The following is a 20588-nucleotide window of genomic DNA, read 5'->3' as shown; positions in this document are numbered from 1 at the left end:
GTACCAATAAGAATATAAATAACGATGGCTTTAATGGGACCAGCTCTTACAAAGACATGGTCAAAGTTTTAAAAGCACCCTAAGCTTTAATCTGGACTCGGGAACTGTTACAAGCAACTGATCGGCAGACGTGTGTCATTTTTCAGACATTTAGATTTACAGCTAATTAAAGATTAGCATTTCTAATAGATAATATCAATCTGAAATCGTCTCATAATTAATAAGAAGTCTAAAATGCTGACTAAAAAATAGGAAATCATAGATTGTGAGAGATGTAATGGATCTGAAATGGTTTTAAAAACAAACCCTCCAAGCTGTTATATAACAATAAAAAAAAAAATCCAGTCTTTCAAACACTACACTAATCAGCGTTTTAGCACAGATTGCTGCTGTTGGAAGAAGACCAGCTTTCTAAAAAAAACAACTCTAGAAAAAAAAAGCTTTCCCAGGGAGAATCTGTCGGAGCTTTCTGTAGATTTTGCTTTAATTATCACCAAATTTCAAGGTGTTTCGACTTCATTTTTAGCGCCCTGGAGGGAATGAGGGAGGCTGTTAGGTTTACGGTGTTAGAAATGGAAGAGATTCTTCTTGACAAACAGCTCTAAATTAAATCTGTGTATGTGTGTGTATGTGTGTGCCTTGTCATAATAAAGCCTGTCAGTGACATTGTGATCTGAATCCACTTCCATTGGTACCAATACTGTATTATATAGTTATTTCTATTTTATCTTTAAAAATAATTTTTATTCATATTCATAAGGCTTCACAACACCTACATAAGCCCATCATGACTACTTTCATATTTTCAGGTTGATGACAACTTTCTCTATAGCCGCTCTTAGTTCTAAAGGAGCTCTATAGCAGAGTTCACCTCGGTTATGTCAGACATAGCAGAGTTATAAGGTGACATAACATACAACCTTCACAAGTGTGGTCATTACCAGTAGAAGCTCTGTGTTTTCTCTTGAGAGTGACGCTTGGTCGAAACATCAGTGTGAAAATGTGCTGTGTAAGTAAAGGATTTGACAATAACAGTCATAAAACTGTAATAACTGAGTAATGTCAACTTGATGTCTATTGGAATATAGAATATGTTCATGTAAGTTAATATAAAGTCAGTAATGGCTTATGTAGATTTCATATAGCATTATAAACACTATTCATAGGCAATAATACTGATAGAAATAAAAAAGCAGCCAATCATTTAGCAGCTGGAAATAAATAAATCCATAATAAAATCTAAAATTTTGCCACCAGCTGTCCTTTTTTCTGAGCTTGTGTACCTCAGATTCCTATTCTTTCTCGACATGAATGAAACCTGACGTGGCTTTACAACCCTTCCATGTGAAAGATTGTGAATTCTATGATGCTTTCCTGCTTTCACTTTTCTGAAAAAAGTGTTTATTTGACTTCCCGGAGACAGTCCTCTGAAATTCCGCTGACCTCTCTTATTAGTAAACATGTACGTTTTACATTAGTAAAAATGTGTCACCCTAACGCTAACTCAATATATGTATATGTAGTCCTGGTGGAGGAAGAACTATAAAGTGGTTGCGGTTCATGTTCTTATCACAGACTTTGAATACCCAGAGATGGGATTAAAATATGGCATGCGATATACAGTAGGAGGATAAAGAACGAGCGTGTGTGTGAGAGAAAGAGAGAGCAAGAGAGAGGGTGAAAGGGAGCGAGAGGAGGATGAGATATGGAACGAGGGGATATGGTGATGGCGACTGATGGTGTTTGGAGGTCAGGGGATGATGACTGTGTTCATGGCCTGAATACTGATGCAGCTCAACTATGACATTTGAACACAGTCTCCCTACAGGCTCAGCTGCTCTGCACTCGATGACTCAGTGTGTGTGTGCGCGTGTGTGTGTGTGTGTGTCTGTGTGTGTGTGTGTAAACACTATGATGGACATCCACAGGAAAAACAAATGGATAAGCCAAAGGTGAAAAAAAAATCAACCTAAAACAATTTGACCTTTTCAGACATTCAAGGCCAGACTCTTTGGTTGGACTTCGTCACCCTCCACAGGTTCATATACATAAATAATGGACCCCCTTCTTTTCCAAGGATGTTTGTATTATAATGAAAACATTTCTTTTGCTTCCCATCCATTTCTGACCAGATTTTATGCTTGTATGTCTTTGGAATTACTACAGAATTACTGTCTTCATCCTCCTCAACCTTTCAGCGGCGTTTGATACGGTCAACCACAAGACTCTCTTGTCCACCCTCAGGACTCTTAGAATTGGCGGATCAGCATGGGAATTGTTTGCGTCCTACCTGGAAGGCTGCTCATATCAGGTAACATGGAGGGCAGTGAAATCTGCTCCATGTAGACTCTCCACTGGTGTCCCACAGGGCTCAGCACTTGGTCCTCTTCTTTTCTTTCTGTATACTCATTCTGTTGGTGAAGTTATTTCCTCACATGTGTCTCTTACCACTGCTATGATGATGACACTCAACTCTTATTCCGATGGAATAATTCCGAACTCAGATACGACGGCATCTGCCCGGATCTCAGCATGTCTGGTGGACATAGCATTGTGGATGAAGGCTCATCAGTTGAAATTCAATCCCAGCAAAACTGAACTGCTGATCATCAGTTGATTCCTCCCCAGGTCATGATCTTGCAATATCCCTGCACAACCATCTGATCTCACCTTCGGTCACTAGCAACCTTGAGGTAACTATGAACAATCAACTGTCCTTTTCCTTGCATGTTGCTAATGTGACATGCTCATGTTGGTTCCTTCTCTACAACATCAAAAATATTGGAGCATTTTGGTCCACACAGGCTGCCCTGGTACTTGTTCAGTCTCTTGTCATTTCAAAACTGGACTACTGCAGCTCACTGCTGGCAGGTCTACCTATGAACGCAACTCATCCTCTGCAAATGATCCAAAATGCAGCTGCACAACTTGTGTTCAACCTGCCCAAGTTCTCACATACCACCCCACTGCTGCGCTCCTGCACTACAAAGCCAAAAACGGACCAGCTCCCTCTTACCTCAAAGTTCTTATCACTCCTCACACTGCACCTCACTTTGTCAGATCTACCAGCACTGCTTGACTGGTCCCACCATCTCTCAGGGTAAGAATTAGTTAAACATCAAGACTCTTCTGTTCTTGCACCGAGGTGGTGGAATGAACTTCCTCTAGATGTCTAGACATCTTCGAATGACGGGTAAAAACCTTCATATTCCTGAAAGACTTCAACTAGCACTTCTTCCATTGTTTGTCATGTGTATGTTTTTAAAAAAAAAACACTAAACAGTTTTAGGTTGATGGTATCTAAAGTCTGTAACCTAGTGAGCCAGTGTTAATGTATTCATCGAGACTTAAAAGCGCTTTTGTACGTCACTCTGGATAACGGCGTCTGGCAAACGCCATAAATGTACATGGAAAATGTAAATGGAAAAAGGATGCCTTGCTATGGCAACCCTGCAGGCCAGAGGTGCTGTGCCGTGTACTGTGTCCTTGACCATCAGTAATTAGGGCACTTATCTCGTTTAGTGAGTGATGACTGCATGGTGATCTATGTGACCATTTCAGACAAGCTGTTCTGATTAGATTACACGCTGCATACAATAACCAGAGTCCGGGACAGAGAGGGGAGCAACAAGGTCGTACCCAGGATAGATTGCCTTTCTCGTTCCCACAAGCCTCTGCAAATCGAGTGATTCCTAGATACAGACATAATGTCCTTCCTTTTCATTCATTTCCCCTTTCTATACCATGACTTTCAGTCGCTTCTCATTTAAAAGGTCTTCTTATACAAGTCCCCTTAATCTGGGAGAAGATGATAGCAGGCTTACAGTATATAAAGCAAGCATGTACAGTAAATGTCAGTTGTGTCAATAGCAAATGTTCCAAAGGTGTAGACTAAAAGAGGCCTAAATGCTATATCAAAAGCATTTCAGCCAAAACGGACCGAACACAACAGACCTCATTTAAACAGACTAGCTTTCTCTACAGAGTCTGATCCATTTAATCAGTAAACATGGACAAGAACTGCCTACTTTCTCAATCACGGGGTCTTTGCCTGACATTTGAAAGCAACCACATGAGTTTTCATGTCATCTGACAGCAAATACTCCGGAGTATATTTGCCAGAGGTTAAAGAATTCAATAAGGAAAACGAGTAGTTTCATGACTTATTGTATTATTGAATGAAAATCACAAAACGGCAGCAAAAATTGAAAACAGTCTGAGACTAATTTCCTCAGTTCTGAACCACTTCAACTCATCTCTCTAATCATCTCTCTGTGGCTAGGCTACATAAGTGGATTCGCTGAAATAAATCTTCAGTCGTAAATGTTTTCCCCATCATTAGAAAAATAAAAAAGTCAAAAAAACTAATGTCAGATTGCTATTAACTCGCTAACCAAAAACAAACAAAAAAGCTATCTAGATTCAGCACAAGCTATCAGGATGCTTAAAATATAGAGCTAACAGGCTAGTATGTGTGGCTATTAGTGGTCAAAAACTACCTATGTGACTGTAAAGAAGCAAATTAGCAGATGTCTAAGGTTCTAAGACATAGTGCAGGTCCATTTAGCCCACCAACTGATTCGTTATGATCTTAAGTCACTCACAGCGGGTAAAATCCGACTGAGAGCCCGGCGTCTAGCATTAGCCGAGCAATTACACACAACGTACTGGATAACGATGTTTAAAGAGGACGTGTAAAAGGCGATGAAAGCGTGATAGTTTAAGTGTGTTGGGGTTGAGAAGGAGGTGGAACGGGGGAAGGGGAGGGTAGGGAGGCCGATAAAGGCTAAACACAGCCATTAAAGCAACAGAAGCAGCGCATGTGGGATGATCCATAATTAGGATGAAAGGATATGTGTGGGATAGGATGGAGAGAGGAGAATGGGAAAAGGAGAGAGGAACGGAGGTGGGGTGTTTGGTGGAGATGCAGAGTATGCAGAGGTGGAGAGCCCTCACGACTGTGGAGATGAGCAAATGAGCATCAATTAGTGATGGAGAAAAAGCTGTTACGCAGCCCAGAGAAGCCCGTCTGCCCACGCTGGAGGATGCGCGTGTACATACAGACACGTTCGCACTCACATACGCCACAATGCACACTCTGGCATGCTTGCATGCACCCGGGCCAAGTGCTAAGTACTAACTACTAGACACAAAGCACAAAGCAGCTCAGGGTCAGATTTTAAACAAGAAATGAATCGTCTGCATTTGATGTCAAACGTGCCACCTTGAAACACATTAAATGTTTACATTAAAGCATTGGTGATTTATTCATTTTCATTATTCCTGTGAGATGTTAGCGGTTGTAAGATGTTGTTATCACAGTTATAATGGAGCAAAAGACTTTTCACGTGCACTGATTTCCAGAGAAGTTTAACATCAGATATCCATTTTCTGTACTGTTTATCCAACACTGTGTCACTGAGTGCCTGGTGTCTATCCCAGAAGGCTTGGGGGACAAGGCAGGGGACCCCCTGGACGACTCATCACAGGGCACAAGACACACTGACACACACCAATTCACACACAATTTAGAGATGACAGTCAGCCTACAACACATGTTTGGACTGGAGTACCTGGAGGAAACCCACAGGACATGGTGTCCACAGATACACAGCAGAGGCAGGAATTGAACCCCTAACCTCAGAGTAACCACTTCAACTTCCTATTCAACATCAAGTTAATGAAGATGAATGGAGACTCAATGCTCCAGCCACACGACACAGCTTCAGAAGAGATGCATTCTGGGTAAACCATGAAAGCATCGTCCGAGGTGAAAATTGAAAGACGTGTAAATGAAAGGAGTTCAAACTAAAAATGTCAGATCGGAATTAGATCATAAAACAATCTTCCATACACACGGTATAAACCCAACCACACACACACACACACACACACCATTTACCAGATTGCCATTTATTTCCGTAAAGGAAGAGCATGAGTACACGAGTGTGTTGGCATGGAGATGTCATCCAGCCTCTGATTGGTTCCCTAATTCAAGCTGCATCATTAAAATGGAGTGATGAGCTTTTATCAGGTTCAACTTGCACCATCTTTCACACTTTGTCTAGCAGCATTTTGCCGCATGACACAGTCTTGGATTGTTAAACACGGTGTAACAGCCAAACTGTGTACAAGTGCCCAAGTGTCTATTTATAATATAGTGGTCATTAAGATGTGCACACCAGTAGCCCTGTTATTTTAACCGCATACAGTACAATGTATATGACTTCTTATTAAGGCGGCAATGCAACATCCATATCTGTAATCGGATTGGCTAAACTAGAAATGTTTTTTTTCTATGAACCCTACATCCTGGAAAAACCAGAGGTTCCTCATCCTCATCACAAGACTTCATAATCGATCTCAACTAAAGTTTACAACAAACTATGAACCACAAGCCAAAGCAAGAGTTTACTGAGTGTTTACTGAGTTTACTATTACATCCTCCAGAAAGAGGATATTTTTGTCTTCATTGGCAAGCCAGTTCTAAATGCACACTAGACTCTAGTTTTAATCAGATGAACAGAGAACCTTTCTGGGATAATTTCTAAAAATAAACAAATAGAAGCAAATATTGTGTTCTGTTCGTATCAGTTTAAAAGCCATTATCGGTCCGGTCTGAATAAAATATCTGTATACTGTTGCTTCCTTATTTCCTAGATATGGACTGATTATATATTCAAATGCATCATTCATGTCTTGGCATAAAGCAACTCTATTACCTTAAGATCCATTAAGTCTGTGCGTCATTGCAGAGGTATTTGGAATGAACCTGCTTTAGGGATGAGCGCTCCAGGCTGTAATTGAGTTGCTTTGTTATGACCCTGGAGTTCTCGTAAAATGTGTGCGTTTGCTGGACTATTTTGCTCCCCGTTGAAATGCAAACTGGCTTACTGTAAATGGCATTCGGATGCCAGAAGGATCTGTGAATAGAAATCTTTCAGGGTGAATAAAAAAATGTTAATAATAAATTTCTTCATCCAGCCCTTTTCAGTAACAATGATAACATGGTGTGGGTTTCACATCCTGATAAGGTCCAGACCTTCATACAGTGGTGGTTCATCTTCGTCGCTGAGTGTGACGACATCTTAAAATCTGAAAGTCCCAAACCTACAAATGCTGGCTTTTCCCATCAAGTTCAGGTATAAAACAGATTTTGTTGAATCCAACTGTAATTCAAATCACAGGTATTTCAATTAAAGTTATACAATTAAAATGGGACTTGTGAGTCAAATGCACCAGATGAACTAATTAAATAAACTGATCTAGTTTTCTAAGGAAGTTGATGATGGTAAGGAAGATTTTTGGAAGTCTTCAGGATCTATCAAGGTCGTGTGATGGACTAAAACAAACAAACTTCTTCAGAGGATGTTATGTATACTGTATCCAATAACCTTCTTTTCTCTCAACCTCTGGCTCTTCCTTGTCTTTACTGCTGCCATTGATATGTGTTGAACATTTTCTATGACCGGACCAGCTGGTGGCTCTAAGGCTTCACTGCCAGCCTCTCAACTTGCTGTGTGTGTGTGTGTGTGTGTGTGCACTAGCACAACCCTAGGAATGAATAATATCATACCCCCTTACCCCACAATAGAATTAGAACACAATAGAACGCCAATTTTTACATACAGTCTATAAATAAAAGCCAACAAAGCCACGCTCTCTGACAGTGAGACTGATTGCAGCACAGATGCATCATGTTCAGCCCCCCTGGAGTCCATCAAAGAGCAGACGGATGGCAGTAAGAGCCCGGGGTTGCTTGGTGCAGCCGACACACTGGAGCCTGCCAGCCAGGTAGAAGCAGATTAGCATTTTTCCACTGCACCCCTTAAGGAGATCTAACACATCTAAACACTAACTAATACCTGAGCAATCAGATTAGCAAAGCAGGGCATGACGGCGATTGGTTTATCTTCTGTCTCTTAAACAAGACACAGAAGATAGATGTCGGACCCGATACCAGGCTAATCGACGGTATTGATTACTAGATTCGGTTCAGATCCATTTAACCAGTCAAATGTCTCAAGATTTTATGCTTGATGCTAAACTTTCTCATTAGTTTTATTCCATTTAATATCCTGTCAGATGGATAACCCGATAAATAGAGAGAATTATGTCCTGTTAAAAATCGGGATCGATACACACCATCCTTATCTTTGCGTATATCATCAATAGTCGGTATTAATGTTAATCTTTGGTTAGACTAGCTAGACTCACCAGCTCACACACCAGAACAGCTTTTCAACTTTTTTTTTTCTCAAGCAACTATTAAAGCTTGTTGAAAATCCAATTTTAACTAATATTAACATTTCATGTGTGGTATCATTTTTCTTATTCTTGTTGTCTATAATATTGTCGATAACTCGATGACAGCTGTATTAGTAATGTTCGATATTGGAGCACAATTTAAATTTATTTTTTATGTTTTGTCAACAGCCAATCAGATCAATCTAGAGGATAGAAACAACTGGAATTGAAGTGGAGTTTTAGTGAACCAGTTGTTTGAAAGTGATGGACTGGGATATTAGTGATGAAAAAATAATACATGATACCGATAACAACCATTTCCTCCATTATTGTGAGGATGTGGTCATTTCCTCCAAAACCCCAACATTTGTGTGTGTGTGTGTTTGTGTGTGTGCTCACTAATCTCCAACTGTCTCTGGATCCGGCCCTTGCAGCGCTCCCTGTAACTCGATTGCGTGGCGTTGTACTCTGACATCACCTCCACAAATTTACGTGACAGAGTGGAGTGCTGGGAAAATAAAAGGGAAAAAGAATAAGAAAGCGAAAGTTTCATACGACAAACTCTACAAGCTCCATTATACACGCAAGGGAAAATATAATTTACTGCCATACCACTATTGTATCCTGCTTGACAGGAAGTGCTACCAAGTTACAGTATACTCTCATATCACAGTTATGAAGAGGCTTGATAATTTATTGACGTAGTAATAACTTTATAGATGTAGAGATGAAATATATTGCCTTTAATGCTTTTTTTTTGTACAGCTAAATTAAATGGCTGAGCTCCATTTTAAAGCCACAGATCTTTAAAATGATTTTTATTTAAGACAAATTCCTTATTTGTAATTCATATGCAGTAATTTATTGTATTTAAGAATAGTAAATAGTCACCATTTTGTTTTGTATTTTTAAATGTTATATTATTATGATTATGAAATTATTGAAAAAAATTGTAAACATTTTTAAATATTTTTTTTTTATTATTTTATATATTTGTTATGTTACAGCCTTTTTTATTTATAAGCCAAAATCAAATCAAATCAAATTTTATTTTATTTGTCACATAGACATACATACAGGGTACGACATGCAGTGAAATGCTTTATGCAACTGTCTGGTATAAGAATAAAGGGAATGCAATTTAGGATAAAAAAATAAACCATAACCAAAAGGAGATAGATAAATAAAAAAAGTATAAACTATATAAGAAAACTATATAAAAAATTATATAAAATATGAAAATATAGGAGGAGAAATAGTGTATATACATACAGTATGCATAAATGTGTATGGTTTTTAAATATTGTCCTTAAAGTGTCCAGGTGCAGTATGGTGTGTAAATAGTGTATAAAGTGGCCATGTTTTGATTTATTCTCCCAATTACCACTTTGACTACTAAAAAGTTTTACACCTTTATACAGTAAGTGCACAAAATATTTTAAAAAAATTAAAGGATATAAAGCAAAATTAATTCAGTCACTTAGCATTAATCAAGCTCACTCACTTGTGTCTTCCGTATCCTCAAATCAGCTGAAGACCTGTTCTGTCCTTCCTCCTGCTCGATGGTCTGCTGGATACCTGAGAGAAAAACACTGCATGTTCAAAAAACAGTATAAGATATGATAAGTCGATGGCGTGACGTCTGAATTTTGTCGGAATTATCAGTGATTTAAACTCAAAACCCTTTCTGCAATCTTTGAGGACTATGGCATTGTTTGCATGATAAATTTAGTGGTTTGATGGTGTGCCATCAAGCCATCATTGGAATATGTAGTGTTGATTTTGGATGGGTTACCAGACAGATTTACCATGAGGGTTCCTCCAAATGATAAAATATTGCAAATGTACAACTCTAATTAAATTCCTTTCCAGTAAACCACACTTTGGCAGTTTTTGTACATTAACTGGGTATTAACCCCTTTTCCCAGTACACTGGCGTTCCATGCAACTAGCCAAACAGAAATCAACTTTTCGGATATTTTCTATCATAAACAATGGAATTATTTTATTCATTCATTCATTCATTCATTCATTCATTCATTCATTCTCTACCACTTATCCGAACTACCTCGGGTCACGGGGAGCCTGTGCCTCAGGCGTCATCGGGCATCAAGGCAGGATACACCCTGGACGGAGTGCCAACCCATCGCAGAGCACACACACACTCTCATTCACTCATGCAATCACACACTACGGCATTTCCAGAGATGCCAATCAACCTACCATGCATGTCTTTGGACCGGGGGAGGAAACCGGAGTACCCGGAGGAAACCCCCGAGGCACGGGGAGAACATGCAAACTCCACACACACAAGGTGGAGGCGGGAATCGAACCCCGACCCTGGAGGTGTGAGGCGAACGTGCTAACCACTAAGCCACCGTGCCCCCCCGAATTATTTTATTACGACATACAAATTTAAAAGGATTCATCACTCTGTTTCATGAAAGATGTCTGTTTTTCTCTCTGAGAGAACAGAATTTTAGTGGTTATGAACAAGCACTTGAGAGGCATCTCGGAGAGCAGAAATGGGTTTGATATCAACATTTACTTTAAAAACATTTGTGTGAATTTTTTTGCCATTAGTAGGTAAGATAAAAACAGAAATACCTAAAAAAGCTAAACATTCTTAAATCCCAGAGTGTCTACTTTCATATGAGCTTCTTATTGTGTACCACTTTGGTGTCTGACATAACAAAGACATTCAATGGTGAACAGTAAATCCAGAGGTGGAGGCGGAGCAATGACGTCCTCGTCTGAAGCATCTTCATCTGAGGCAGTGTTGCAAATTGGAGGTACAGTAATGACTACTTAATAAAGTGATTTTGGATTAAATGCAGGACAGGTGCACACAATTGTGGAACAAAGCAATGACAGGATGAAGAATAGGACCAAAATAAAACGGCCTGTTGCCATGGTAATCATGAAGGTTTTTTTTTTGTTTGTTTGTTTTGTTGCTCATTACTTTCTTGTCTTGTTATTAGTGTACATTCTTGACTTTATGCCTTTAGCCAGACATAGGCATAACACATCTCATAACCTTGTGCTTTAGAAGATCTGATCAAATGCAAATCATCATTTAGTGCTTGCTCATATTATAAACAGCAGCTACGCTAATTCCTCTCTGTTTGCTTCTCTATTTCTACGCATCCAGAGACCATACTGTACCAGGTCCAGTTGTGTTCCGCTTCCTGAAGATTTCAGACTTTCAAAGAGAAGATTTAAACTCCATGTGGTGTTTAAGGACAACAACCTCCTCATCAATACACAATTCTCAGACTGTATCTGACTGTAGAAAGGAAATTATTCATAATAACACTCTCTGGTGTTTATAACAGTTTATAATCACACCCTCCAGTGTCCCCCAAATGAGGATGAGGTTCACTTTTGAGTCTGGTTCCTCTCAAGGTTTCTTCCTCTTCCATCTAAGGGCGTTTTTCCTCACCACAGTCACCTCAGACTTGTTCATTAGGGGTAAATACAAACATATTTAAATATAAGTCTAATATTAATCATGAACATTTTGTACTACATTTCTTATGTTCTGTAAAGCTGATTTAAAACAATGTCCATTGTTAAATGCGCTACACAAATAAAATTTAATAGAATTATTACAAGGCAGCACACATCCCCAATCATTTGTTAAGAGCAGCCAAGTGCTTCAACGGCAGTTAAAGCAGTTAGTGTCACTGGCAAGAAGCACAGTAGTGGTTAAATGTTAGTCATGTCGCTGTGTGTATATCTGTGTGAGTATGTCATGTCCTGGCTATGTTGCTTGTACTTAAATGGAGGTGGCTCTGTACGAGTTGACAGGTCCTACAAGCTCATACATGACCTAAATGTCAGCTCTTGAAATGTCCACCTTCACAGGTCCTGGCCTTTTAGTGGTCTTAGGCGTGTCTTTTCTCACATGACAACCATGTGGAAACAAAATCAACCAGGACAGAGGGACCTCGGGAAAGCTATGGTAGTTATTCAAGGGCACTCATTCAAGAGCACTACACGTGATATCGGATTCTTGATTCTGATTGGTCAGATAAGTTTGATTGATTTTCAACTTATATGGCAGACACACAATATTAATGGGTTACAAGAAGTTAGTAAATGAGAATGACGTGTGAATCTTTAATTAAAAAATATTAGCTTTGCTAAACTGCCGTGGTCTTTTTTTGTGGAAATAAAAACATCCGACGTAAAATGACAGGAAAATAATCAACTTCCTGGTGGTAAAATTAACTCCGCTTCGTGTCCGGTCACACTGGTCACTGATTATTATCCTATGACCACACACCCTGTTGTGTATTAATCCTTTCTTGCTAGCATTGTCTTTTAATGAATTCAGGAGGCTCTTCAGTCATACTGTACATTCTGCCTCAAGAACTCCATTCAACAATTGCAGCTTCTCTAAAGCTCTAAATCTCATGCAAACACATGACTGAGAAGATTTCTATTGGTGACAGCTGACACAGAAGTGAAGTGACAGCAAAAAAAAAAAGGAAAGAAAAAAGGAAAAGAAAATCCAGTCCTGACAAGCACACATAAGAGCTTTCAGTCTGTGGTTCTCATAAGTCTGCAAACCATATAATAGTCTAGGATGTATAGCCAGGAGTTTCACACTTAAAGCTGCATACATATAATACATCATATAACCGTGTGCTCCAGTCATCTGGTCACATGCACATTATTATCTAGTGCTGGTTAATATTATAAACAGCTGATACACTAATTCCTCTCCACTTCCTTCTCTTTTTCTACCCATTTTGAAGCATCCAGAGATTGTACCAGCTCTGGTTGTGTTCGGTGTCATGAAGATTTCAGACCTTCAGTGAGAAGAGACCAACCCTGTGAGGATCCTGAGGCATCTATAGATGTTCCAGCTCCAGTTGGATTCCACTTCATGAAGATTTCAGACATTTAAAGAGAAAATTCCAACTCCATGTGGTGTTTGAGGACAACAACCTCCTCATCAATACACAATTGTGGGACTGTATCTGACTGTAGAAAGGACATTATTCATAATAACACTTTCTGGTGTTTATAACAGTTTATAATCACACCCCCCTGTGTCACCCAAATGAGGATGAGGTTCACTTTTGAGTCTGGTTCCTCAGAGTTTTTCCTCACCACAGTCACCTCAGTCACCTCAGGCTTGTTCATTAGGGATAAATACAAACATATTTAAATATAAGTCTAATATTAATCATGAACTTTTTCTACTATATTTTTCATGTTCTGTAAAGCTGCTTTGAGACGATGTCCATTGTTAAAAGCGCTATAAACATAAAATTGAACTGAACTGAATTAAATATTCTTATTACTTTATATTCTTATTACTTTTTGTTATAGTGACTATTTATTTATTATTAAAAGCCTACGCGACAGTACATATGGTGTAATCAAAAGCTACGTTTTTATTCTTTCATGCTTTTTTTACACATCGTAGTGGAACCATGTTTGGCTAAGCCATTACTCATTTATCCACTCATTTATCTTTAGTATCTACTTACTCTTAAACACCTTCCATAGAAATCTCTTTTCAACATCTGGGGTAAGTGTACATTTGTATGAATGGTTAGAAGCATGTTTGACTCTCAGCCGTGCGAACCAGGTGAGTGTATTATAGGCAGAGGTGGAATGACGAGCTGAATGGAAATAAATCTTAATGAAGCAGAGATGCGACGGCACAATAACAATGCGGGGATGATTACTGCTTTTATCAGTGCACAAGTTGTAGTGCCTTGATATGAATTTTATGAGATGCAATGTGTGGTAATTTTTTTTCTTTGCTAAATAGAAGATTGAGAAGACTGGATGAAATGATTTCGGATCCAGTTCAGAAAATAAGAACAATTCTAGGTTATTAAACCTTATAGTTTGTTATGTTTAGAGGGGAAAATAAAAAAAATTAGAAATTAGTTTTTGAATTGTTGGTGTGCTGAGTCAAATAATCTGGTTTACTGAAAAGAGTCTTTTTTTTTTGTCATAACAGTCCCACATTTGTTGAAATGCAACAATTCTAAAACCGGAGCATTAGTGAGATTAGACACTGATGTTGATGATGATGAGGAGGTATAGGGTGCAGTTGGTGTTAAAATTCATCTTGGTGTTCAGTGGGGTTGAGTCAAAATCAGGGCTCTGTGAAGGACACTCAAGTTCTTCGACTACAATTTCAACACACCATGTCTATATGAAGCCCTGTGCTTTGTGCACAGTGGTGTTGTCGTGCTGGAACAGGTTTGAGCCTGAAGGGAAAGTTTAACGCTATAGTTTACAGAGATATTTTATACAATTTTGAGCTTCCATCTTTGTGGCAAAATTTGAAACAGCACCACATATAGGTGTGATGGACAAGTGTCACAGTCTACAAGCTTTCTCCTTCTGTGAATCTGCTTCATTTTTGGTCTGACCACAGACTAGATTTCTGGTGTCTCCCGTATTACCTTCTGATACAAAATTACGGCTTTTTTACGGTTTGCAGCTTTTAAAATGATTGAAAGAACAAATGTTCAAGAAATTGATGATCAGTTTTTTTATTGTGTTCCTGAGCTGACGTTGCAGTCTCGGTAATTACACAGAACCGTCGTCTGGCCTTGGACGGTTCTCAAGCTGTGAATTTTCTAGGGTATTTCACAACCAAAGAACACAACAGGACGTAGTCCTGTTGCGCAGATCTTCACACTTCATATGTGTGTGTGTGTGTGTGTGTGTGTGTGTGTGTGTGTGTGTGTGTATACAGTAAATGAATTTCTGTCTACTTCACTGGCCTAATAAACTAAACCAGACAGAACAGAGAAAATATCCCCATGTGGTTCCTGCCATCTCTAATCCATCGCACCCCTGCGCCCGTTTGTGTGTCTCACTCCCTCCACCAATCAGCTCCTTCATTAGCCTGTCATATGGCTGCAGCTGTGCTGTGGAGGCTAGAGACTGAGATATATTGAAACGCAGTGCCTCCACCATCACTATAACTATTCATCACTCATTAGTCACAGATATCACAGTGACAATAAGAGACGAAGACTCGATCAGCACCGGCAGGGAAACATTCTGTTGCTCTCGGCTCAGATTCGGTATAAGGAGAAAGGCAAAGAGTTTATTTATTTATTTATTTTTCAAATTGCACAGTGTTGTGTTTGGATCTGAAGTGCAAGGACTTACTCTTTAACTTAGAGCGCACTTTGTTAGCCAGCTTCTTAATGTCTGTCATCAGGTCCTCGAGTTCTGCTTTCGTTTCTGTGTAGAAATGAGAAAAAGAGCAGATGAGTTAGATTCATTAACATGATCTGTTCTAATTAGAGCTAGTCCATTATCAATCTAGCTAAAACAGCAGTAAATATTATGTAAAAATACCTCAGACATTTCTTTGAATTCTGTCAGGTTTATGTGTGATAACGAATTGGTTAGCATTAGAAGTGATTATATGATTATTAATAATTAATAATAATATGATTATTATTGACTAAACTAGGGATTTAACTTAAAAAAATCATTAAAAATCTTAAAAAATCTAAATAAAAAATAAAAAATCTTCTCAGAAATTCTGTCAAGCTATAGTAGCTTAGGCTAGGTCTGCATACGGCCTTGCAAATAAAATTATAAACAATTGAATGAATATGATTCCTTAAAAGTTAACTCATTTTAGCTAGCTAGCTTGTTTAAACACCATTAAAAAAACTTCTCAGAAGATCTTTCAGGGTAGCTTACATTAGCTAAGATTAGCAATACAATCCATTCAGCAATTCTGCCAGGTTGTCTTGAGTTAGCTAACTAGCTCACATTGACACTAAAAGTATGAATGTTTAAGTAAACAATTCATGAAGTTAGTTAATGTTAGTTAGAAATCCTGTCAAACTAGCTTGAGCTACATAGCTAAAGTGAAATGAGCAAAATAGATATGAAACATCGGATGCCAGCAAAATGATCAACATTTTTTAGTTCAGTTATTAGTAATATAAACAAATGGCCTAGAATTAGACACAACAACTTCCGATTATTGGAGGCTCAAGTGTAAAAGTGTGATGTTTGTGCACAGGTAGGAATATTAGTGGATAAAAGCCACACAATAGTGAACATTTTAACGTATGTAGCGTAGACACATAGTGTGTGTCCTTGAGTCATGGCTTCCATGTGTGCCTTCGGAGGCGCCCACTGACACAGATCTTTCACAGGCACTGACTGCTCATCTCTCTCTCTCTCTTTCTCTCTCTCTCTCTCTCTCTCGCTCTCTCTCTCTCGCTCTCTCTCTCTCACACACACACACACACACACAACCACACAAAATGTACGTGAAAGAACAAGACAGTGTTTCTATTCTGTATCTTATTCTTCATTAATTATTCAGTAGTGAAACTAGTAGTACAGGTAAGTACTCAGAGGTTATATATCTACCCACACAGGAACACACAGCTCCTAGGAATATTTTAAAATTCCAGACTGAATTATGCCAACAGGTACGTTCAGGTGAAACAGAATTGAATTCCATGTGATCATGGTATCATCTACAACACATACTGTATATGGTTTAGCTTTGTAGCTTTGAGGTTTAGGAAATTTCAGACAAATAGTCATGTTAATGTTGGAGGAAATTAATTTCAATCTGCTGAAGGTACCATATTGCAGTACTGCACCAGATTTTGTGCATTATTTTACGTCATGGAGACATGCAAGTGTTATTGCATCCTAAATATTAAGAGCCAATAATTTTCCAGTATGCAAATGCAGGCTATGAAGCAGTGATATACTATAAGAATGTGCACACATATATAGATTTTTTAGATATTTCATATATAGTAACATTGATGACATAGGAATATATTGCAATAATGAAGCTACCATATGCTTAGATGTCAGTAATGTTGCTGCCATACGATTAGGTATTAAAATTTCACTGCCATATGATTAGATGTCAGTAATGCCACTGTCAAATGATTCGTTTGTCAGTAATGTCGCTGCCATATGATTCGTTTGTCAGTAATATCACTGCAATATGATTACATGTCAGTAATGTCGCTGCCATATGATTCGTTTGTCAGTAATATCACTGCAATATGATTAAATGTCAGTAATGTCGCTGCCATATGATTTCGTTTGTCAATAATATCACTGCCGTATGATTAGATGACTTTAGTAGTGCTGCCATATGATTAGATGACTGTAATGGTGCTGCCACATGAATACATGGCATTAATGGTGCTGCTACATGAATAGCTGTCAGTAATGAAACACATATGTGAGTGTGTACACATTTACATATAAATAAGACCCCTGTGGCACCATACTGAGCAGAACATCAGAAATGCCACCATTTGTTTCCCAATTCTTCCCATCCCTGTACTTCATTTTGTGATCTACTGATTATAAGATTCTCAGATGTCAGACTATGTAACACGTCAAGATTTTCCTCCTCTTATTTTTCTCGCTATCGTTTTATCGTTAGCTCGTTTTTCTTTCGCAGCGGATTTAGAAGGGAACAGACAAGCTAACAGAAGGATGAGGTCAAGATGGAAGCTCACAGATGACACGGGCATGTTACATAAGAGACGGAGTTAAAGAGACTGTTCAAACAGAAGGGAGCCAACCCATTAATCAACTTTCAGCTAACTGATAGAGAGGATGGAGAAGAGGCCGACAAGAACAAGTGAGAGAGACAGAAATAGATCAAGACGCACATTGAGAGAGTGTAAGAAAAGAATATATAGAAAAATTTGATCTGTACTTTTTAAAAATTTAAGTAACAGGAGGCAGGGTTAAACCTGTTACTAGGTGACACATTCTTTTGAAGAACGTGATTGGTTGTTCAATAATAAAAATATAAACGATTTTAAAATCTGCTCTGTTATTAACCTTCACTTTGTCTCTATGTTAAGATATCTGAGACTATATCGTGTAGGGATTACGTTCGTGACCGATCACATTAGAGATGTTCTAATATCTGTATGTTATAAATGTAATGAATGTAACGTAAACGTAAACATAAAGCCTGTTTTTTTTTAATAGTTAAACATATGAGGCTTTTAGCTTTTGTTATAACAATATTGGAAGATTCAAGTAATATAATGGTGTCAGTAATGGTCAGGTCTGGCCGTCCGAGCAAGTTCACCCCGAGAGAAGATCGCAAGATGAATAAAGAAGTCTCTAAAATCCCTAAGATATTATCACGGGACCTACAGCAAGCTCGTGCTACAGTTGATGTGAAAGTGCATGAATCTACAATCAGAAATATCCTGAACAAGTTTAATTATCATGGGAGGTGTGCAAGGAGGAAACTTTTACTGTCTAAGAAAAACATGAGGGCAAGACTGAAGTTTGAGAAAGAACACAGAGACAAAGTATCCTGGAATAATGTGCTTTGGACAGATGAGTGTAAAACTGAATTATTTGGAGACTATAACAGAGGACATGTTTGGCTTAAAACAAATACAGCATTTCAGCAAAAGAACCTCATACTAAGTGTGAAACCTGGATGTGGAAGTGTTATGGTTTGGGGATGTTTTGCTGCAGCAGGACCTGGTCAGCTCACCATCATAGAATCCACTATGAATTCTACATTGTCAAAAAAAATTGAAGCTGAAGCAGAACTGGACCTTAAAATATGACAAAAACATATTGTACCAGTTAATCCACCAAGACTCGTGAAAAGTCAAATCCCAGATCTAAATCCTATTGAGATCCTGTGTGGTGATTTGAAACGGACCGTGCATGTAAGATTATCTCTAATATGATTAGTGACAAAAATGATCCCCACGTGATCTAATCTCTATCATCTTATTAACTCACTATCGTTATTAAACATCGTATACAACACATTTCTTCTCCCTCTTCACCTTTCAGCCATTTTCTCCTCTGATAAAGAAACTCTTAAACCTTTTTTAAAAGTCCTCCTCACTTCTCCTAACACTTTATGACCTTATGGGCTCTTTCAAGGGTTAAGATGCTTTATGAAGTATTTTATCTTTACTAGAATCTTCTCTTTAATTTATAAAGAAATGCCCACATTTTTAAGAACTCTCTTAGAATTTCATCACTAGGAGAATCTTTTTACACTAAAGCCCTGGCCTTGACTGGTAATCATAAATGTGTTGATGTGGTAGATCATGGGGTGAAACTCGCCTTAATAATAAGCACGCCGATGTATATGATGTTATACACACCAACACTGATGAGCTTCACCTCAGGACTGTATATTGTTTCATGTTGAGAGCATCCCACTTAATGATTTTCTCCTAATTCACACACTTTTTGAATGTCAATAATCTAAAAAAAATAAACTAAACTATACTGTTGCAAAAAGGTTGAGGAACTTTGGACTTAAGTTCCCATAAGCACCTTTTGGTAAAGGGCCTCAGCTGTAGCACACTGTGGCAATATGATATAATTGGAGCATCTGTGTGTGGCTATGAATGCCAGCTGACATTTCTGACAGCGCAGCACTGTTGGAGAAGATGTGTGTGTGGTAATGTTAAGAAAATTACCAGCGATTTGTCCAGAATTTATGGACTAGCATCCAGAGGGGTTTACAGATATCTGAAAATCCTGTTCATGCTAAAAATGTAGTTTCAGTAATCAGCAGTAATCAGCAGTGGGAAAGAAAAGAAAAACTACATTAGCTACGGAGAAAAATAAAACTGGGTACGGTTTAGTTATATAACTAAATATATACAAATACATATGAATACATTCATTCATTCACAAAATGAATATACCTGAGGTAAAGAGCTGAATATCTCTGCTGGGATTTAAAATTATTCATGAAATAATTAAATATGATCTTGTATGTTCGTTGCACATGTTTTCATCATTCTTCCTCGTTCTTCGCAGCACCGTGTCTTAGCTTTGCGGCGGATTCTCATAAAGTCCAGGGGACGTTTCTGGATCTTTCTGGAACTCAAAAACAAATTTAGCCATCTACTGTCAGCTTTAAGCAACAGCACGCTGATTTAGATACTTCTTTAGTCAGCTAGACAGTAGCATGTTCAGACTAATTAGAAAATTAGGAAACCTTGCTAGAAAGCTCCAAAAAGATCTAATAGAGAAAGATAATAAACTCGGGTGAATCTGGGAATTGTTGAAGTTCATGTGTGAGATTTATCTATCTATCTATCTATCTATCTATCTATCTATCTATCTATCTATCTATCTATCTATCTATCTATCTATCTATCTATCTATTTAAACCTTTTAACAAAGATTCCCACTTTGTGTTCATAAGTGTGTGAGCAAGAGGTTTATGGTGATTATGAGCTTTTGCTTGCAGGTCAATATCTCTAACAGACCCTCAGCGATACACCTACCACTTACCACATGTCCAGTAGAAAGCCAATTCAAATCTGTGAGCTATGCTTTTT

At 38.3% G+C, this 20588-nt stretch overlaps 1 protein-coding gene across 3 annotated transcripts in view; it reads right to left on the bottom strand.

The window, feature by feature from the left end:
* Positions 1 to 20588, bottom strand: part of LOC132848764 (syntaxin-1A) — a 90761-nt gene that overhangs the window by 12966 nt on the left and 57207 nt on the right. For all 3 annotated transcript variants that reach the window (XM_060874747.1, XM_060874757.1, XM_060874765.1), the window contains exons 4-6: positions 15403 to 15477; positions 9752 to 9825; positions 8647 to 8755 (exon numbers count right to left, since the gene is read on the bottom strand). In XM_060874747.1, coding sequence (XP_060730730.1) covers positions 8647 to 8755; positions 9752 to 9825; positions 15403 to 15477 — 258 coding nt within the window. The remainder of the gene's footprint in view (positions 1 to 8646; positions 8756 to 9751; positions 9826 to 15402; positions 15478 to 20588) is intronic.

This window comes from Tachysurus vachellii, chromosome 1 (genome assembly GCF_030014155.1).
Source record: "Tachysurus vachellii isolate PV-2020 chromosome 1, HZAU_Pvac_v1, whole genome shotgun sequence".
Taxonomy (NCBI): Eukaryota; Metazoa; Chordata; class Actinopteri; order Siluriformes; family Bagridae; genus Tachysurus; species Tachysurus vachellii.
This window is presented reverse-complemented; position numbering and strand designations above follow the sequence as displayed.